The following is a 19,823-nucleotide window of genomic DNA, read 5'->3' as shown; positions in this document are numbered from 1 at the left end:
AGTCCCTCAATAGGCTGTGTGCACGCTCAGGAGCCAGGAAGCCAGTCCGAGTCCCCAGATCTCAAAAGTAGGGAAGCCAACAGTGCAGCCTTCAGTCTGTGGCCAAAGGCCTGAGAACCCCTGGCAAACCACTGGTGTAAGGCCAAGAGTCTAAAAGCTGAAGAACTTGGAGTCTGATGTTCCAGGGCAGGAAGCATCCAGCTCTGGAGGAAGATGGAGGCTGGAAGACTCAGCCAGTCCAGTCCTTCCACGTTCCTTTGCCTGCTTTATTCTAGCCACGCTGGCAGCTGATTAGATGGTGCCCAGCCACATTGACGCTGGGTCTGCCTCTTCCAGTCCACTGACTCAAATGTTAACCTTCTTTGGCAACACCCTCACAGACACACCCAGGAACAATACTTTGCATCCTTCAATCAAGTTGACACTCCATAATAACCATCACATACATGGGGGTATTTACCAGGTGTCTTGTTTTGGGGTCCCCAGGCCCCATGTGTGCTTGGGTGAGAGTGGAACTCTCCCTCATGACTCGCAGCAACTCTGGCAGCCACATGGCTGATGAGTGCCCGCCTGGCTTGAAGGCTGTCCTTGGGCACTGTGGGCACAGACTCGGAGATGGAGCCTTGGAGGCCTTTCCTGTTACTTCGTTCCTGAGCTCCAGGCTCGGAGATTCTAGCAGGTTATTTGCTGCAGCTGGGTGTTTGGTTTTTGTTTGATTTCAGCATGGTTTACTTTGAAAGGGATGTTTTGGGGGGAAGTTTTCTTAATGGGCATAAATGTGGCTTTTTGGATCAAGAATTTTAGATGTTAGCCCAGGAGAGGCATCACCATTATTCTTGATACCATGCTGAGTTTCGAAAGAGCTGGAGCCCGACAGCTCTGAGAGTGCCCCAGCGTCGTAGTGCAGGAGGAGGAAGCCCCACGCTCATTTGTCGTCATAACCAACAGGAGGTTTTCAGGCCTTACTTCATCTTTTTCGAGGTTATCGTTTTCCATTCTCCATAAAGGGGAGGAAGGAGAGGCTGGGAAACGCAGTGGCTGCCCTGTGCCCCGTGTCTTGGCCAGTGTGTGATGGGTGGTGGGGACGGCCGGTGGCGGTGCCTCATTGCACGTGTGTTTAGTTTCTCAGCTCCGTGGTGCTGGGCCGTCTGCCGAGGCTTCACTCGGGAAAGAGTGCAGTGTTTATAGCCCTGCTCCCGCGGCTGCATCCCCACCTCTGTCATGGGAAGTTAAATTTAAAAGTTGGACAATTGTGTTACTGTTTCTAATGGAATTTATGATAGAACTGGCTGCTGTTTTCTGAAGCTAAAATTAATGCCAAACCTAAATGGTAGGATTTGCTTTCCTGTGATTCAGCTCAAGAACCATGAAGGGCAAATGGTTCTCCTGTCCTAAGGGTTACGTCGCATCTCTGCGCCTGTTGTGTTGTCAGGGCAGCGTGGGGGCAGCACTGCCCCGCCTCCCGAGAGGAGGGTTCTGGTGAGGAGCCTCGTGGCCCACCCTCCCTCTGTTGGGTCTGGGTGTCACAGGACAGCAGGCTGGGAGACCCTGGAGTGTGGGCTGTAGACATGGTTGTGCCCTCTAGGCCCAGCCTAGCCGACGTGGCCCTGGCACAGGCAGGAGGTGGGGGCAAGGAGACTGGCATGTCTGTGGGGTGTGTGGGCCGGTTGGGGGCATGGGGGCACGTGGTGTGGCCGGTGGAAGCCATTGCTACACTGCCTTGCTGTCCAGCTCATAAAAGGAGGGCTCAGGTGCCATTTTTTTTCCCTGGCCTTTTACCAGCCTTTACAGTTTTTTCGTCTTGTATACCATCTTGACTCACAAGTGTGTTTCGAGTATGGGGGATTCGTGTGTTTAAGACTTGATTTCCTTTGTTTCCTTCTCACAGCTGTCAGCTTCCCCTGGGTCGGGCCAGGGCCTCCTCATGGCTCTGGGGTGGGTGCGTTCCTGACGCCAGGTCTCCTTTGTCTGCAGGAATGGTCCTCGTCAGAAGTGAGAATGGGCAGTTGTTAATGATTCCTCAGCAGGCCTTGGCCCAGATGCAGGCACAGGCCCATGCCCAGCCTCAGACCACCATGGCGCCTCGCCCTGCCACCCCCACAAGTGCCCCTCCCGTCCAGATCTCCACCGTACAGGTGAGTGCACGTGTGCCCTGGAGTGCGAGCCCCTTCCCTGCCCAGCCCCTCTCCCCACGCATGCTGGGGAAGCCTGCAAGGGCCAGGCACAGCCGTGGGAGCAAGGACTGGGAAGTGTGGGCGGCGTCCCGGTCCCATCCAGGATGGGCCCGGGACGGCGCTGCTCTCCTGTCCTCCTCTCAGTGGCAGGGCCGTGCCTGGCTCAGAGACGCCAGCTCCCGCAGCCCACTGCGGGGCTGGCCGAGTGGGGTCAAAGTGAGCAGTCCAGGATTGGCCGCCCCGGCCCCTTCCCTTCTCTCCCGGTGGCTTCACCTTCCTATGCCTGTCTCCTCATCTGCAAAGCAGAGATGCTGCTAGGACTCCACTGGCAGGACCACCACCAGCGCCGCATGGAGACTCTTAAGGCACCAAGAGTCCTGGAGCTGCTGTGTGCGAGTGGGGCTGGCTGCTGCTGTTAGGGGGCGCATGAGGGCCGCACACACACACACACACACACAAAACCGCGTCAGCCTTCAGGGCCGAAGCTCCCGTCTCCCGAGCTGTGGTAGGGAGCAGGGATTCTGACTTGGAGGACAGAGTGCCCGGGACTCGCCTCTCCCGGCGTGTCTGTGTCTGGCCCCATGACTGTCACCTGCACGTGCCCGCACACTGCGTGTTCCTGCTCCGTCTCCTGCCATGTTTCCCTGGCACTGTGACCCTGCTGCTCTGAATGACCTGGCAGGTTTGCGAAGACTGGAATGACTTGATCAGCATTCTCCTCCTGCTACGTGACCTGCGTACCCTCTGGAGTTGTGCCTCCGTCCCATAGACAGGGACGTGGACGGACGTGCCGGAGGCTGCCAGAGACCACCCAGATCTGAAGTAGCACAGAACGGTGTCCTCAAGTCTGCAGCATCTGTCTGCTGAGTGGGACACCGTGGAAGACACTCGTGGCTTCACTTGCACTGTGGACATCCCGTTGCAGTCTGCCATCTGCTCTTTCCATGTCAGTCTCTCTCCGACAAACTTCATGGGCTCAGGACTTGTGGCATCCCTCTGTCCTGGGCAGCCACCTTCCTTCCCATCTCTGGCAGTGACTGGCCATCTAGCCTAGGGGCGGCCACCTCCCTACCCCTCAGCGGCACTGACTGGCCGTCTGCCTTTGCACCCTTTTTAGTGATTGTTAAGGAGGTCACAAGCCAGCAGCACGAGGACTGATTTCTAGATACCTGCGTTCTTCAGAGATGACCTTTTGTAGACTCTGTTAAGAAGCCTAATGATATGTTTATTGTAGTATAGGAAAATGTTTGTCATACACTTGTTCTTTGGTAAGAAAACTTTAGAATTACAGTGGCTTCATTGCAGATCACGGATAAGCCTGGGACCCACTCGGATATACTAGTTACATATGGAAGGAATAATTTCTGTGTACCTGGGTGTGGGAATTCCTTTTACTTGCGCTCGTTTTAGGTGACTCTGCTTATTTTTCAGGCACCTGGAACACCTATCATTGCACGGCAGGTGACCCCAACTACCATAATTAAGCAAGTGTCTCAGGCCCAGACAACGGTGCAGCCCAGTGCAACCCTGCAGCGCTCGCCTGGCGTCCAGGTGAGAGGGCAGGCGGCGGATCTGTTGAGGCTGCAGGGGCCACGAAGTGTGATTTCTTTGATGCAGAGATCAGGCCTTAGGAGTTTTTTTAATTTTATTTTTTTTAACTGGATACTACGTCAAACCTGGGGAGGAAGGTTCTCTGTGAAGAAAGTGCTTTTTCTTTGCCCACCAACATGGGATAAGTCAGGATTTGTTTTTTTTAGTCACACAGAATTTAACACCAGCAGCACTGTTCAAGCTTTCCACCATGTTGGAAGCATTAGAACTATGTCCTTACTAATACTTGATCATAAGGCATGTCTGAAGCAGAAGCAGCCTGCGGTGAGGACAGTGTGTGTGTGTGCACATGTGGCCTTGTGTGTAACTTGAGGACGGCAGATGTTGTTAAGGTGAATGTGGCCGAGGCGTCGCTCTCACTGTTGCAGGCACATGGACTATAATTTTCACCACACCCTGGGAAGCAGATGACATCGCTCCGTTCATCTCATGGTGCGGTGCTTATGCTGAGGCGAGGGAGGTTCTGGGACTCACTCCCGGCCATGCCACCTGCACGGTGTCTGCCACGCCATGCTACCACCTGCCGCTTACGTCCCTTGTCCGTAGTGAGAGCATAGTTCTAGAAGGGTTCTGTATCCACCCTGGTGGCTGCTGGTTTCTAGAACAGTGTTTTCATCTGCAGAGAAAAGCGTGTCCCAGAGCAGGTGCTGGCCCCTCTCCTAGTGGTGCTGATGCTCCTGACAGCTCAGCCTTTGGCCTGCAGATCCCAGAAGGGTTTGTATGCAGGCCAGGCTGTTCTGGAGGGGGCGGCGGAGGTGTGTAGAGGAGAAGGGGCTGGCCGGCCAGACGCACCTGGTGAGGGAAGCAGCCTTCTCTGGGCAGTCAGCAGGAAGCAGCTGGGAGAAAAATGGTTCAGGGGTTTTTCTTGGTCACCTGGTGTCTGTGAGCGTCCGTGGATGCGTAGGTCTCTGTGGTGTTGGTCACTGCCGGTGAAGCACCTTCTGTGAGCCGGGCAGTGGGCCTGGACGCGCTGCCGAGAGATCCAGAGTCCTTGCCTCAGTGCCACAGGCCCTGTTCCTATTGCTCAGTGGTGAAATGGAGGCTGAGCCCCAGGGGGTGTGGACTCCAGGGGCAGCTCCCCCCACAGCCCCGGCTCTTCCACCCTCACTGGGTCATGTCCTGGCTGGCTGCAGCTGCAGTGGGTGAAAGTGGGTGGAAGGGCGGTTCAGTACCAGGGAGACGTGTGCTGGCCTTTGGTGCAGGCCCCGCCCTTGGTGTTTTCCCTGAAGGAGCTTGCTCAGTCCTGTGCTCTGATTGGTGTGTCTGGATTTTTGGTTACAGTGACTTTTCTGAGAAGGTAGTGGAGCTTATGGTTAAGTTTTTGCATTATACTTAGTGGCAGACACAATCTGGATATCATCAGAGTGAAATACGTGTTCTTAGGAGTGGAAGTAAGTCTGAGGAGTCAGTTTTGATGGGAAAGAAAACTCCCAAAAGATGAGGTGGGTCCTGGGTACTCCCGGGGTCCAGAAGCAGCAGCTTGGTGTGTGTCCTTTTACGTTTTCTTCACTGGAGGTTTTTATTTGATGTTTTTCAGTTAAAAAAAATCCACGCTTATTGTTACAAGTGAAAAGATACACAGACTTAGAAACAGTCCCTCCCCCCTGCTGCCTTCTCACAGCCCTTCCACACCCCTCTGGAAGCGGGGTGGTTCAGAGCCGCTTCCCGCGTGCTGGCGGGGCTGCACCCATTGGGAGGGAGCTGCGCTCGCTGCTCCGGAGCCATTCTCAGGCTTACACTGCCCCCTGCTTTCAGAAGTTGCAAAGGAGTTTTAAAAAATTGGAGAGAGAAAATGTTGACTGCTAGATTTATACATTGGAAAAGTACTAGTTTAAAATATCAGTAAACATTTGCATTCTGATTATTCATGTAGAATGGAAATGTTAGGAATCGAGTACGGGCCACTGAGTTGTCTGAGCTACCTTTTGGCGTCTGGCTGTTCGTTTGCTTAGCAAAGCAGCCCCTCCTTTCTGACAGTTTGACACTGATGACCCATCCTCCATTGCTCGAATCTGCTCTGAAAACTCCCCTCTGTGGGAGGCTTCTTGTTGACACTTTTGGGGAGTAAAGAAAGGTGGGTTTGGGTGATTGCAGGGAGCTGGGGACCCTCCCCTGTGGGAGGCTGCGGCTGTGGAGCCCTGACTGCCCTGTAGCCAGCCTCCACACCTGGGAGGATGGAGCGTTCAGGAGCCGTTCTTCTGTTTGTTGTTTTGATTTCTGAGAGATGGGGATCTGGGTTGCCTGTTAGGATTATTTACTCTAGTCGCTATGTGACTTTTTCCATGGACTTCTGAGGACTGGGGTCTCTGCAGCGCCTGGCTTTGTGAACGTCCGTTTTTGATGCAGGTGCAAATCATGCCTTCTTCACGCGCTCAGGACTGCAGTCATCAGGGCACAGGGCAGGCATCCCAGCAGCACTCCCGCATCCAGCGGGCTGCCGGTGGCCGGGGTCCTTGGCTTCCTGGGCATCCTGGCCACCGCAGGGAGGCTTGTTTTCTTTTGCTGGGCGTGAGGCTGGTCTCCCCCTCGTCAGCTGGTGGCGTGAGATGCCCTTACCTTGTGTTTTGGATTCTTGTAGCCTCAGCTCGTTCTGGGTGGCGCTGCCCAGACGGCCTCACTTGGGACGGCGACGGCTGTTCAGACGGGGACTCCTCAGCGCACGGTTCCAGGGGCAACCACCACTTCCTCAGCTGCCACGGTAAGAGCCGCTCCTTTCCGTGCCTTCAAAGATGGTCAGGCCCGTGGCGCAGGTCAGAAAATGCAGCCTTGAGACCTTAGGCCAGCTTCTGTCCCAGACTGCTCGCTGCCTGCTTCACAAAGCGGTGAACAGTCTGGGGCCCACATGAGCGCATGGGGCTCTGCTGCTGTGCTGTGTGAGGTGGGCCCTGAGGGCCTCGGACCGCAGAAGTCTGCAAACAGCAAAAGCCCAAACACCTGCCTTTGAAAAAGTCACTGGTGGACTGTCACGTTCAGTCTGTAAAACAGCAGCGCCACCCGTTTGTACACACTCGCAGTGTCGGCCTGTATCGATAGACATCTTTAATCAGTGGGCCCCACTTGACGCCTTTTTGGTGTTTCTTTGCTGCGCACTTTTCGTTGCTTTAGTGACCGCATCCTGTTTGGTTCCTTCTGTGTCCATTTGGATTGGCATAGGTTGTCCTTATGGTCAGCAACATTGTAGCAGGCATCTTCGCAGAGTCTCTTCACTTTTTAAATTATTTGCATAGCTGCATTCCTAGACGTGGCCTTGCGGGGCTGAGGGAGATGCTGACTTCGGTGGCCATGTGACTGATGTGGCTGGGCTGCCCCTCAGAGCACGGCCCAGGGTTCCACTCCCGTCCACAGGCCAAGAGGTGGTGCGTTTTCTTGAAAGAAGTTTAGAGAAGAGATATATGTATCTTTTGTACATATGCATATTTTAGTAACCAAAGGCTGTGACAAAAATCTGCCTTTTAAGATTTTTCACTTTTATCTTTTTACTTTAATCCAGGAAACTATGGAAAACGTGAAGAAATGTAAAAATTTCCTATCTACGTTAATAAAACTGGCTTCATCTGGCAAGCAGTCTACAGAGACAGCAGCTAATGTGAAAGAGCTCGTGCAGAATTTACTGGTGAGAAACCTTGACTTTACATTCCCTTTCCCCTAAAGCCTGTTGCATAGGACAGACACCTGTTGCCGCTGTGACCTGTGCCCGGGAGGCCTGTGCCAGCAGGGAGAGCTGCTCTGGGAGGCTGCAGGCAGAGGGCAGGGGTGCACACCTGTCAAAGGCGTGTGTGGCTTAGCTAAGGAGACTCTTTCCTGGGGCTGGGTGTTCTGGGGCCGGCGCCTGGCGGTCTCCCAGGCTTTGCCGTTTTCCGGTACCTGCGTCCCTTGTCTGTGGCTGTCTTCTCCTCTGGCTGCCCCAGCCATGCTGCACTCTGGTCAGGGTCCCCAGCAGCTCACTTCTGGCCCTCTCCCCACTCCTGTGTGACCTCTTATAAAATTCCCAGGTGTCTGCAGTCCCGGCTGGAACAGGCATTCCACACCCTGAGCCACCAGAAGCCCCCTCCCCATGGAGCAGACCAGCTGAGGCACATTCGTGCTCCAGCGGCAGAGCCGTCCCCCCCCAACCCCTGCCCGCACCCCTCCCGAAACCTCTGTCGCAGAGGACAGCACTCTGTCCCCTGGCCAGAAGGTGGGAGGGAGGATTCCTGGCAGCCTCCCCTCTCCTTAACCCACAGTCCCAAGCTCCAGATCTCTACTCATGGCCGAGCCCTTGGCTGTCCACCCTCCTCAGCCTCATGGCTGTCTCATGGCTCAGGGGTATGCTGGCATCAGTGGGATGGCCTGGGGATCTGGAGTGGCTGGTCTTACCGTGCCTTCTCCTTGCCCGCATGACCATGTCTTCCCGAGTCTCTTAGGGTTCAGTCCAGGCACTGCCTTCCCACCCTTGTCGCCTGTCTTCCCGACTTTTATGCCACGCTGGCCTCTGTTTCTGAAACAGGATCTGGCCCTCTTGCTCTGGGCTCCCTTTTTTCTGACTGTGGACTCTGGGCACCCTGGCCGCTTGCAGGGGTGAGCACAGCTGTCGTCTGCTCCTGAAGGTGCTGATGCCCTGACTGTCTGGATCCTGTCTGTGTGGTCCCTGGCACGCTGTGACCTCCTGCAGCACCGCACTTGCAGTGCTGGCTTTGATAATGGAGTTACTTTTAGGCTGATCTGCCTCCTAGCAAAATGCCTGACACCGAGTAGGTGCCTGGTAAACACTGAGTAAAGACTGGCATTGAGTAAGAGACTTAGAAAAAGACAAGAAGTAGACAGGTGACCCTCCCAGGAGGAGACGTGGTCCGCAGCTGGCTGCACTGCAGTGTCCAGGGTGAGCACCTGTCACACGTGTACCTGTGGAAGGTGTAGCACGCAGACTTTCCCATCTCCTCTGTCCAGTGAAACTCGGGGCGGAATCAGCCGTAAAATACGAGACCAGAGTGATGCGGGATTCAGAAGTGTGTGTGGAATCTCATTCACCAGAATTTCAACATGGATTTTATTTTTAAGGATGGAAAAATAGAAGCAGAAGATTTCACAAGCAGGTTATACCGAGAACTTAATTCTTCACCTCAACCTTACCTTGTGCCTTTCCTGAAGGTAATTTCAAAGGCCCCGGTGCCTGTGAGCAGTAGGGCCAAGGAGGGGTGGGGCGCAGATGCTCCAAGTGCACAGGGGCGAGGATGCTCCAGGCACGGAGAGTGCACAGCGCCTGTGCTGCCTGCGGGGGTGGGGCCGGGGACTCAGTGCCTGGGGACAGAATGTTAGGTTTTTTCTGTAAAGCAGGAGCTCCCCTGACACTGGCCTTGTGGTTCTGCTGTGCGCCAGGTGAGAAGGGCGTGTGCTTCCTGAAAGTGAGGGGGACGGGGAATGGGGTAGCGTTTGCAAAACTGGATAGGCCAAGGGTTTCAACAGCGTCAGGCTGTCTCTGTTGGGTAATCATTGGTATCAGCACATTTTAAAAATCAATACGTATATTTGTACTATTTATGAGGTGCATGTGATGCTTTGTTACAGTCATAGAATCAGGATATCTGGGGTCTGTCACCTTGAGTACTTATTTCCATGTGTTGGGAACATTCAGAATCTTCTCTTCCAGTGATGTTAACATATTTTAAAAAGTATTTTAAAAATATGTCTCTTTTTGTTTGTTTTCTTAAACACATTTTGGACATTTGCTATCAGGAATAATCCCGCTTAGTGGGAGGGCAGGATGGGGTCCTGGCCCCTGACATCCGGACATGCTGCTGTGAGGGCCAAGATCCGTCTTATTTAGCTCAAAAACTTTCTGTAAAAGTTGATATTTCTGAATTTTTAAGCAAGGAAAACCGACGCATGAGCAGCCGCCTGACCCCTCGTGTCTGTCTTTCCACCCAGAGGAGCTTACCCGCCTTGAGACAGCTGACCCCCGACTCCGCGGCCTTCATCCAGCAGAGCCAGCAGCAGCCGCCACCGCCCGCCTCGCAGGCCACCACTGCGCTCACGGCCGTGGTGCTGAGTAGCTCGGTCCAGCGCACGGCCGGGAAGACGGCGGCCACCGTGACCAGTGCCCTCCAGCCCCCTGTGCTCAGCCTCACGCAGCCCACGCAGGTCGGCGTCGGCAAGCAGGGGCAACCCACACCGCTGGTATGGAAGGGGTGCCTGACTGGTCTGCACAGCCCACCGTGCCTCTGCTCCCGCCAGCTTCTTAGATAAATTGGCCACGGCTCAGAAACTTTTTCCAAGCATGCAGGAAGGCTCCTGCTAGAGGAAGCTTGGGTATTACCTTAAATAGTTAAAATAGAAACCAGAGGTAGAGGCCCTGGGATTTTGTATTTTGTCTCAGTAAAATGAAATAGTTGAGTTGACTTTGAACCACTGGCACGTCCCCACCCTGCCTTGTCTAGGGATGTTACTGGTGTAAATGAATGCAGCGTGTTTTTAGAGGATCTTGTAGATAGATGTTCTCTTGGATTAGGAGCAGTGGTTCAAGCGTGTAAGACACGGGCACCCACGTGGGACAGGTGGGCAGGAGACTGGAGGCAGGGTGTCAGCTCACAGCACAGGGTGGATTTAGGTGAGTCCCGGGAGGCGAAGCTGTGGCTGCTCATAGCGGTTCATTTATGTGCAGTTTGGATCTGGCTTTCTTGGTTTTGTAGTCATGATGTTTGCTCTGCAGCTAGAGAAAGGATGTCTTTGCCAGAAGAATTACATTTTGAGCACATTCCCTTTCATGGGCAGAGGGATTCACCAAACGTAGAAGGGCAGTTTTAAAAAAATTTCAGAGGGGTTTTCTTCTTCTAAAGACAGCTTAAACAACAAAACGGTGCGGGCTCCCTCATCATGAGCTGGTATGTGTTCTGATGGTGCACACATCGGAACCAGCTGGGTGAGGAGTATCCATTAGGGGCTGGTTGTATTTGTTCTGTCTTGATAGTAGCGAGGAGAACAGGGTGATGGTGCACACATCAGAACCAGCTGGGTGAGGAGTATCCATTAGGGGCTGGTTGTATTTGTTCTGTCTTGATAGTAGCGAGGAGAACAGGGTGATGGTGCACACATCAGAACCAGCTGGGTGAGGAGTATCCATTAGGGGCTGGTTGTATTTGTTCTGTCTTGATGGTAGGGAGGAGAAAGAGGAGAACAGGGTGAAGTGGCATGGAGGGAGGGAGGGTGCCCCTTAGAAAGGCAGGGAAGCATGGCCACCGGGAAGGGCTGAGCTCCTGTGGAGAGAGAGGGCTTCCTTGCCTGCCTTTTGACTCCAGAGGGGAAGAGATGTGCCGTGCCTCTTGCTTTAGTGTAGTGTAAGGACAGAACTTCCCTATTCACTAGTCAGTGGAGCTAGTTTACCCAAAAGGTGGGTTCTGTTTAAGCAGGTACAGCCTGTGGGCGATCATTTTCTTTTCAAATTTTGACCTCTGGTGCTTAGTCACACACGAGCAGCATGGGTGTTTTTAGAATTAGATGTTGTGTTCGGCAGCAGGATCACCTCTGCATTCTGCTTCCCTGGGCTCCTCCTGACCAGGTGTGGAGTCTGCAGAGCACAGCCAGCGGGATCCAGGGCATCCAATCCATTGCCTGCACCCTGAAGCCTGTGGAGGCAGAACCCAGGCTTCTCCCTGATTTGATGACAGGCTCCCTGCACCGCAGGGCCTGGCCCTGGCATTTGATGGCAGGTTCCCTGCACCCCAGGGCCTGGCCTGAGCATTTGACGGCAGGTGGCCTGAGCTGCCTGAGGCTCTTCCTGTCCGGTGTGGGTGTTCCTGTTTTGTTGAAGACATGTTTGCATTACAGGCCGCTTCCCCAGGTCCCCACACATATTCTGCAGCATAGAGTTTACCTGCCAGGGCACCTTTGCAAAATGGTAGCAACTAAATTCTGAAACATCTGGGCCCAGAGGTTTGAGGCCAGGCCTTATGGACTTGAGCATTGGCTTTCGACAAGGACACCAGTGTCTGTGGGCCCCAGCGTCCTGGGGACAGGGCCAGAGCACAGGCCATGGTCAGTGCTGCCAGGTTTTGGATCTCTGCCTTGTGCCGGAGGTGAGAGTGAGAGGCAGGATGACAGCAGAGCTGGGCAGACCCTGCCATGAGGGGCCCAGCAGGGGCTGGGCGGACAGAGCTGGCCATGCTGGGGGCAGTGGGTGGAGGCCCTTGAGGGCCAAGTTCAGGCAGGACTTAGGAACTCTAACCCCCCTCCAGTAGAAAAGCCCTCAGCCTTCTTATAGAAAATTCAGAAAGGGAGCTGGGTTTGGTAGCTCATGACTGTAATTCAGCACTTTGGGAGGTCAAAGTGGGAGGTTCGCTTGAGCCTAGGAGTTCAAGACCAACCGGGCCAACATGGTGAAACCCCATCTCTACAAAAAAAAATACAAAAATTAGCCAGACGTGGTGGGCGCCTATGGTCTCAGCTGCTCAGGAAGCTGAGATGTAGGATCACTTGAGTCTGGAAGGCGGAGGTTGCAGTGAACCGAGATCATGCCACTGCACTCCAGCCTGGGAGACAGAGCAAGACTTGTCTCAAAAAAAAAAAAAAAAGAAAAAAGAAAATTCGGACGAGGTGGAACCACTTGACCTGTAGCCACCAGGCAACAATGTCACCTCTGCTAATATTTGGGGGGCAGTGGTCTGCCCCATCCTTTGTTGCTGAGGTCAGCAGGCATCACTTTGCCACCCGCCCCCTCCAGGCCCTGACCAGTGCCCAGGGGCAGCTTCCAGGCAGCAGATCTGCTCCTGCTTGCCCCTTCTGTGCCCACACGGGCACCCCTTGCCCACGTCCTGCCCTGGTCTGGCCGAGTCCATGCCCAGAGCATGGTCCTGCAGCCTGCTGGGGCTGAGCTGCACACGGGGTCTTCCTAGGGCTTCTTACTGGGGGTGTGGGGTGCAAAGGAAGGGAAGGGAGGAACCTCCTGCTAGGGACTGAGTGGCCCCCAGCCCTCGGGGAGCATGCTCATCATTCTCTGCTGGCTCTGCCTCAGGTGATCCAGCAGCCTCCGAAGCCAGGAGCCCTGATCCGGCCCCCGCAGGTGACGTTGACGCAGACACCCATGGTCGCCCTGCGGCAGCCTCACAACCGGATCATGCTCACCACGCCTCAGCAGATCCAGCTGAACCCACTGCAGCCAGGTGAGGGCCTCGCGGGCCCCTGGCCGCTCAAGACCAAGGGCTGCTCCCAGAGCCAGCTGCCACTGGGCTTTTATTTAATTGTGGTAAAATGTACATTTACATAAAATCGGCCATTTTAAGTATCTAGTTCAGTGGCATTGATTTCATTTACACATTGTGTTGTGTAACCATCACCACTGTCAGTATGGTTTTAAATGTTATTTACGTATTTACCATGGTTAGCTTCTTTATCTGTAATCATTCCTGCACTTTAAAAACCTTGATGAAATACAGAAAAATAAATGCTTGAGAGGTACAGCTTACACTTTGTACTGTAATTTAGAGTTATTAATCTGAAGTTTTTGGAAACTTTCTTGTAGCTAATTAGGAGAGTGGTAGCTGTGCCCTTGAGCCTGTAAAGCACCAAAGCACATAGTTGATCTAATAAAAGCCTTGTGTGGTTTCCACTGTGTGTTTGTTTTGTAGTCCCTGTGGTGAAACCCGCCGTGTTACCTGGAACCAAAGCCCTTTCCGCTGTCTCGGCACAAGCAGCTGCTGCACAGAAAAATAAACTCAAGGAGCCTGGGGGAGGTTCGTTTCGGTAAGGAATGGGCCTGTGTACATTGGAGAAGTGTGGCCAGAGCGGAGAGGAGTCCAGAGTCCGTGCTGCTCCATTCCCGCCCATGGGTCTTTCCCACGTGGCCCTGGTGGCCGGGGGTTCCAAGGCTCCTGCTTCACGCTCACTTTGACCTCATGTTCACACAAGTGTGTTTTCCCATACAGTTGGCTCAAAGAGGTTTTGCTTCATACACATAGCCAGAAAGCAAATCAACTGATTATTTTTATATGAACTAATAGGAAATTCATTTTTTAATATAACATAGTATTTTGAGTTCATTGCATTCATAGTATGGAATGCTGCTTCACTTTCCATGTATTCAACTTCAGAACCCTCAGAAATGCTGTACTGGGCCAGGTGTAGTGGCTCACGCTTATAGTCCCAGCACTACAGGAGGCTGAAGTGGGAGGATCGCTTGAGCCCGGGAGTTTGAGACCAGCCCGCACAACATAGTGAAACCTTATTCAACAACAACAAAAAAAATTAGCCAGGCTTGGTGGTGTGCGCCTGTGGCCCTAGCTACTTGGGAGGCTGAGGCAGGAGGATCACTTCTGCCCAGGAGTTCAGTGTTACAGTGAGCTATGGTTTTACCACTGTACGCCAGCCTCGGTGACAGAATGAGACCCTGTTTCTAGAAAAAGAAATGCTGTGCTTTGCCTGGGCCTCCTGGAAAGCAGCTGGTCTGAGCATCACCTCAGTCAGGGAGGTGCTTATGGGACCTGAGCAGTGGGAGAGGCTTGGAGTGATCTCTGTTGTGATCAAGGGGCGGTGGAGTTGTGTGTATTTCAGGAAGTCTTACTGTGAATTTTCCCTTTCCCAGACGCTTCATCCCTAAAGGCATCAGGCAGGGCATAGCAGGCCTGGGGAGTGGCTGTGGCCCAGCCCAAGCAGGGAGAGGTGGCCAGCATGCCTGGGCCCAGCGTGAGGCTGACGCCTCAGTGAGAAGGGAGGGCACTTAGGGACATACACGAGTGAAAGAATTCATCAGGGCTGCGGGAAGCCTTGGTGTTTTGCTGTCAAGGAGTTAGCGGCCTGGCAGAAGGGAGAAAGGAGAGTGACCCCCGTGGGCTGGCTCAGGATTGGAATGCTGACGCAAACCCCTGGGTTTCAGCGTGTCGGCAGGCGTGGATAACCATGGGTCTTGCCGTAAGTTTCTAGCTTTGTCCACTGCAGGGTCCTGGGAACAGTGATGCCCCAGTAACACTGAGCACACCTAGTGTTCAGATGTCATCTTCTAAAAACCGTTTTCCACTAAAATGACAAGGGCTCCTGAGAGAAAAGGCTGATTGCAGGGCTGGGATACGGAAATACAAGATGAGCGGACACCGTCCTGTGTCAGAGAGCAGTGGACATGGGTATGACATGGACGTGGATGTCAGCAGAGCAGCCTCCCTCCCACGGCTGGGTCCCTCAGCTGGAGCCCTAAGCTGTGCAGCCCAGCCACAGCCCGTGACCGCCAGGGACGCCAAGCCGTGGCCAGACCCTGAGTGAGCACCTGGAGCCCATAGGAGGCCTGGGCATGAGAACTGCTGTAGAGCTCCTCCCCGAGACACAACGACCCCAGGAGACACCAGGCAGGCCCTTGGCCTCGCGTTCAAAGCCCACTGCTGGAGGCGGCAAGTGGAGGCTGCGTGCGTGTGGAATTCCCAGCAGGACTCTTAGCCCATGTCTCCTCACGAGGGGGCCGAAGTCAGCCTGGAAGAGGACGTCCTGCACACAGGCGGCCTGTGCCTTCCAGGTGTCAGGGGCAGCCCAGGAGTCAGGAGAAGCTGAGGAACCTTCCAGCTCGAGGAGCCGGACAAGACGTGGCAGCTGCAGGCAGCTGGGATTGGGATGCAGACTGTCCTGCAGGGAGAGGCGCTGCTGGGACCGGGGCCCACGGGGGAGGGCCTGGGGAGGGGCATTCATCATGGCCCGGTCTCAATGGCATCCTGCTTCTGGAGGGGATGCCCTTGTCTGTAGGAAACGCGTGCAGAATGTTCCGGGTGGAGGAAAGTCAGGTTAGCAACTTTCAGGTGATTCAGGAAAAAATTTTGCGTACTCTTCTTCCAACTTTTCTGAGCCTTTAAAAAGAATTTAATGCTGCTTCTGGCTTTGAAAAGCTTTGCATAGATCAGACCCCCGCAAGTCCCCGCGCTGCTCCCGGCTTTGCTTTCTCTGGACTTGAGTCCCCTGCGCATCTGTGTGTAGATGTTAACCCGGCGCCAACTCACAGCTCTCCTTTCGCAGAACAATCGAGCTTTCCAGGAAAGCAGCGAGGCACCCTCTTTGCTGTGGCAGATGCAGCAGGTGCAGGCGCTGGGAGGACAGAGGCCTGGCCTCCGCACGGCCCTGCCTTCCACGTGGAATTTCCTGCCCTTACCACCCCAGCCCACCTCCTGATGAATTCCTTGTACAGTTAAAATGATCTTTCCTTCTTTCCTCAAGGGATGATGATGACATTAATGATGTTGCATCGATGGCTGGAGTAAACTTGTCAGAAGAAAGTGCAAGAATATTAGCCACCAACTCTGAATTGGTGGGCACGCTAACGCGGTCCTGTAAAGATGAAACCTTCCTCCTCCAAGCGCCTTTGCAGAGAAGAATATTAGAAATAGGTACGTTGGTGTTTAATAACTGAATCCTTATTAAACAGCTGTGCTGCTGGGGCATGGGAGCTTCAGGTGAGCACACCTGATACCTGGTCATGTGTTTTGTCTGAGTTTGTGATTTCCACATGGTTGCTGGTGGTGGTTCTTGGGTAAAATGTGGGTACCACTGCCTTCCACCCCACCAGCCTTTCTGGGCTCCCCTTGGGTTGTATAAAAGCAGTAACTGCCGGATCAGAGATTAGCCGTAAAGAAAGAACTGTGCTTAATGATTTTAAAATACTGTTTTTATGCCTGACCTTTAGGTAAAAAACATGGTATAACGGAATTACATCCAGATGTAGTAAGTTATGTATCACATGCCACGCAACAAAGGCTACAGAATCTTGTAGAGAAAATATCAGAAACGGCTCAGCAGAAGAACTTTTCTTACAAGGTAACAGGCTGTTTGCCGAGGAGAGCGTCTTTATGTTGTTGGCCCCCACTCTCTGCTGGCTGGGAGCCTCCTCCCCACACCCAGGTAGAGGGCGGTGGGTCCCATGTGCCTCCATGTTCCTTTTGAACGTGTTTGGGATTTCTTACAGAACTAGATTTTGGGAAGATTTCTTTTTGAGATAGGGTCTCACTCTGTTGCCCAGGCTGGAGTGCAGTGACGCAGTCTTGGCTCACTGCAGCCTCCGCCTCGTGGGTTCAAGCGATTCTTGTGCCTTAGCCTCCCAAGTAGCTGGGATTACAGGCGCACACCACCATGCCCAACTAATTTTTGTATTTTTAATAAAAGAGACAGGGACTCGCGATGTAGCCTAGGCTGGTCCTAAACTCCTTGCCTCAAGTGATCCTCCTGACTTGGCCTCCTTAAGTGCTGGGATTACAGGCATGAGCCTCTATGCCTGGCGGGTTTTGCCTTTTGGAAGGTGATCCTATTCACGTTGTGGCACCTGCCTCTCTCTCTGGGCCATGGGCTGAACTGGCAGACCCTGAGGTGCCGCAGCCCTATTCTCATGAAGCAGCTCTTCCAAGTAAAACATGCCTTCCTCACCAGCAGTCACATGAACACTCTTCCAAGGGCACACTGGGTGAGGTGGTGCCTGCTCCCACAGCCAGGAGGCAGTGCCTTCAGGGCAGCACTGAAAATAAACACACTTAGCCCTTGCTGTAAAAGTAGTTCTGTGTTGCAGCAAAAAGGTAAATGTTACTTTAAAAAATCTGACAGTATCAAAGTGTATAAAAGGGACACTCTCCCACAAGTGTGCCACTGAGACAGCCAACACGAGACTTCGTTCTGTGGACATGAGCATTGATAGAGCTCTTGGGCGCAGCATTTGCAAGGTGGGAGGGATTGGGTCCTCGCCGCATTCAGACTGGACGGAGGGAGGGCGTTGTGCACGGATGGTCCAGTGGTGCTAGACAACCCCTTTGCTTGCTGGGCTCTCAGATTTATGACAAGCAGTATTTTAACTTTCTTCATAGGATGACGACAGATACGAGCAGGCGAGTGACGTCCGGGCACAGCTCAAGTTTTTTGAACAGCTCGATCAAATCGAAAAGCAGAGGAAGGATGAGCAGGAGCGGGAGATCCTGATGAGGGCAGCAAAGGCGAGTGCTGGGTGTCTGCTGCTGCCATCTGGGCACCTCCGTCTCGGCTGCAACCTGATGAGCTCACTGAGACGCTAGGGTTTTGGGTGGTCAGAGCATGTTTTGGGCTGGCCTTGAAGCAAAGGTGATGAGTGCTGTCAGTGGAGCTGCAAAGAGAAGCCTCATTCATTCGGCACGAGTGTAGATGCTTGAAAAGTGGGGCTTCTTAAGATTCCCAGCACCTCACACTCCACACAGTCACACCCAGGTGTGAAGCACATGTTCCTAGAGCCCCCTGTGTGCGCTGGACTGGACTCTTCACACTCACATTGTCCTTGTTCTAGAACATTCACAGCCAGGCGAGGCGCCGCTCATTAATACAATCAGACAGGAGACCACAGTTCCCCAGGGACGGGGGTGGGTACTGTGGAGTGGGAGGAGCACTTGCTTTGATCACAGCCACAGGCTGTCCCGTCCCTGGTGTGTGGGGCAGGACAGCAAGGAGCCTACGAGGCCCATTCTGCCCGCCGTCATCCGGTCACATCAGATCAAGTCAGAGCCTGCGACTGGTAGATGTGTTTCAAAGACTGTATCTTACATCCAAATGTTACTGACTTTTCTCAAGATTACTGGCTTTTTTCATGGTGTGTGATGTAAATTTTCATCTTTGGCTATAAGCATTTCACAAATTTGCTATGCATTCTTTCACATTACCTAGATGTTATTGTATAGTAAATAAGATAACACATTTGTTAAATGATAAATATTTAGTTCATAACTTACTTTTCTTTTCTACCTCTTTTAAAAATAGTCTCGGTCAAGACAAGAAGATCCAGAACAGTTAAGGCTGAAACAGAAGGCGAAGGAGGTGAGCCCTGTTAGTCATGGACGCTTTGCTGTGCACTGTAATGCCCCACGGGAGGGGGCTGAGGAAACCGTGGCACTTCTGTACGACAGGCATTTGTGTGTCTATTTAAAATGTTTGCCAAGTTTAAATAAATACAACGTCAGAGGTATTTTCCTGTGCAAACAGTTGGTATCCTACTTTAAATTCAATGGTGACTTCCCTTTGGGGGAGCATTAGTCTCTGTGCTTTTGACTTGCATATGTTTTCTGAGAGTTTTAAGGCAAACATCTGTTGCATTAAAAAAAATCTAATTTTTTGGATTATAGAATATGCTTACTATTGAGAAAGTCAAAACATTAAAGAAGTTATGATTTAGAGAACTACAGAAAACCCTTTCGTATCTATGTATTACTTTTGTGGTAAGTAAAAAACATGCAAGAAATGATGCTCCTTGTTTCCTTTTCAAAATAAAAGATGCAGCAACAGGAACTGGCACAAATGAGACAGCGGGACGCCAACCTCACAGCACTAGCAGCGATCGGGCCCAGGAAAAAGAGGAAAGTGGACTGTCCGGGGCCGGGCTCGGGAGCAGAGGTACGGCAGCGTTGTGGGATCGAGGTCCTGGGGGAACTGTGGGTAACATCTTAGAGCCACCCTCTTCTAGGGGACGGACACACATAGGGGAATTTGCTTTCTCACCATTTACATGTTGTCTCACCTTTTCTGGAATATTTGTTTTACATTTGACATTTTAAATCCTAATCAACTTATTTGTGGCTATCACATGAGCTGAAAGTCTTTTTCATGAGGAAGTTTGATTACCGTGATGAGGTTTAGGCTGGATATGAAAAGGATGTGGGGAAGTTATAACTGTCAGAAGAATGATCCAAATAGGGATCTTGCTGATTGTTCTTCCTGCACAGTGTCTATGGGATAAGCCGCTGTGGGAGAATGGGCAGTTCGTGGGATGAAGGGGAAGAACTGCTGCGCACTGCTGTTTGTCCAAATTCCATTAGTTTCTCGTCTGTGTTTGTGGTTGTATCTTTTACTCTAATAATTATAAACCCAGCCTTGACATGTTATTTTTGCTTTCAACTGTCAGTTGTTTTTTAAAGTAAATTACAGGAAGAAAGATGTTTCCCTCCTTATTTGCCATCTCCGGTACTCTTCATTCCTTTCCGTGGGTCCGTTTCCGTCTGCCACCATTTCCTTTTGGCTTGAAGGAGAGCTGTTGGGATTTCTTGTGGTGCAGGTCTACTGGTGATGGATTCTCTGGTTTTGTTTACTTGAAAAATTGTA

General features: G+C 52.6%; 1 protein-coding gene across 2 annotated transcripts in view; it reads left to right on the top strand.

The window, feature by feature from the left end:
- The window catches only part of TAF4 (TATA-box binding protein associated factor 4), an 88,616-nt gene that overhangs the window by 47,812 nt on the left and 20,981 nt on the right, over nucleotides 1–19,823 (top strand). For both annotated transcript variants that reach the window (XM_054468086.2, XM_054468085.2), the window contains 13 exons: nucleotides 1,975–2,135; nucleotides 3,606–3,725; nucleotides 6,364–6,483; nucleotides 7,276–7,398; nucleotides 8,823–8,912; nucleotides 9,690–9,938; nucleotides 12,769–12,916; nucleotides 13,382–13,496; nucleotides 15,942–16,111; nucleotides 16,408–16,538; nucleotides 17,573–17,698; nucleotides 18,489–18,545; nucleotides 18,999–19,118. In XM_054468086.2, the coding sequence (XP_054324061.1) occupies nucleotides 1,975–2,135; nucleotides 3,606–3,725; nucleotides 6,364–6,483; nucleotides 7,276–7,398; nucleotides 8,823–8,912; nucleotides 9,690–9,938; nucleotides 12,769–12,916; nucleotides 13,382–13,496; nucleotides 15,942–16,111; nucleotides 16,408–16,538; nucleotides 17,573–17,698; nucleotides 18,489–18,545; nucleotides 18,999–19,118 (1,730 nt within the window). The remainder of the gene's footprint in view (nucleotides 1–1,974; nucleotides 2,136–3,605; nucleotides 3,726–6,363; nucleotides 6,484–7,275; nucleotides 7,399–8,822; nucleotides 8,913–9,689; nucleotides 9,939–12,768; nucleotides 12,917–13,381; nucleotides 13,497–15,941; nucleotides 16,112–16,407; nucleotides 16,539–17,572; nucleotides 17,699–18,488; nucleotides 18,546–18,998; nucleotides 19,119–19,823) is intronic.

Source organism: Pongo pygmaeus, chromosome 21 (assembly GCF_028885625.2).
Source record: "Pongo pygmaeus isolate AG05252 chromosome 21, NHGRI_mPonPyg2-v2.0_pri, whole genome shotgun sequence".
NCBI classification, from domain to species: domain Eukaryota; kingdom Metazoa; phylum Chordata; class Mammalia; order Primates; family Hominidae; genus Pongo; species Pongo pygmaeus.
This window is presented reverse-complemented; position numbering and strand designations above follow the sequence as displayed.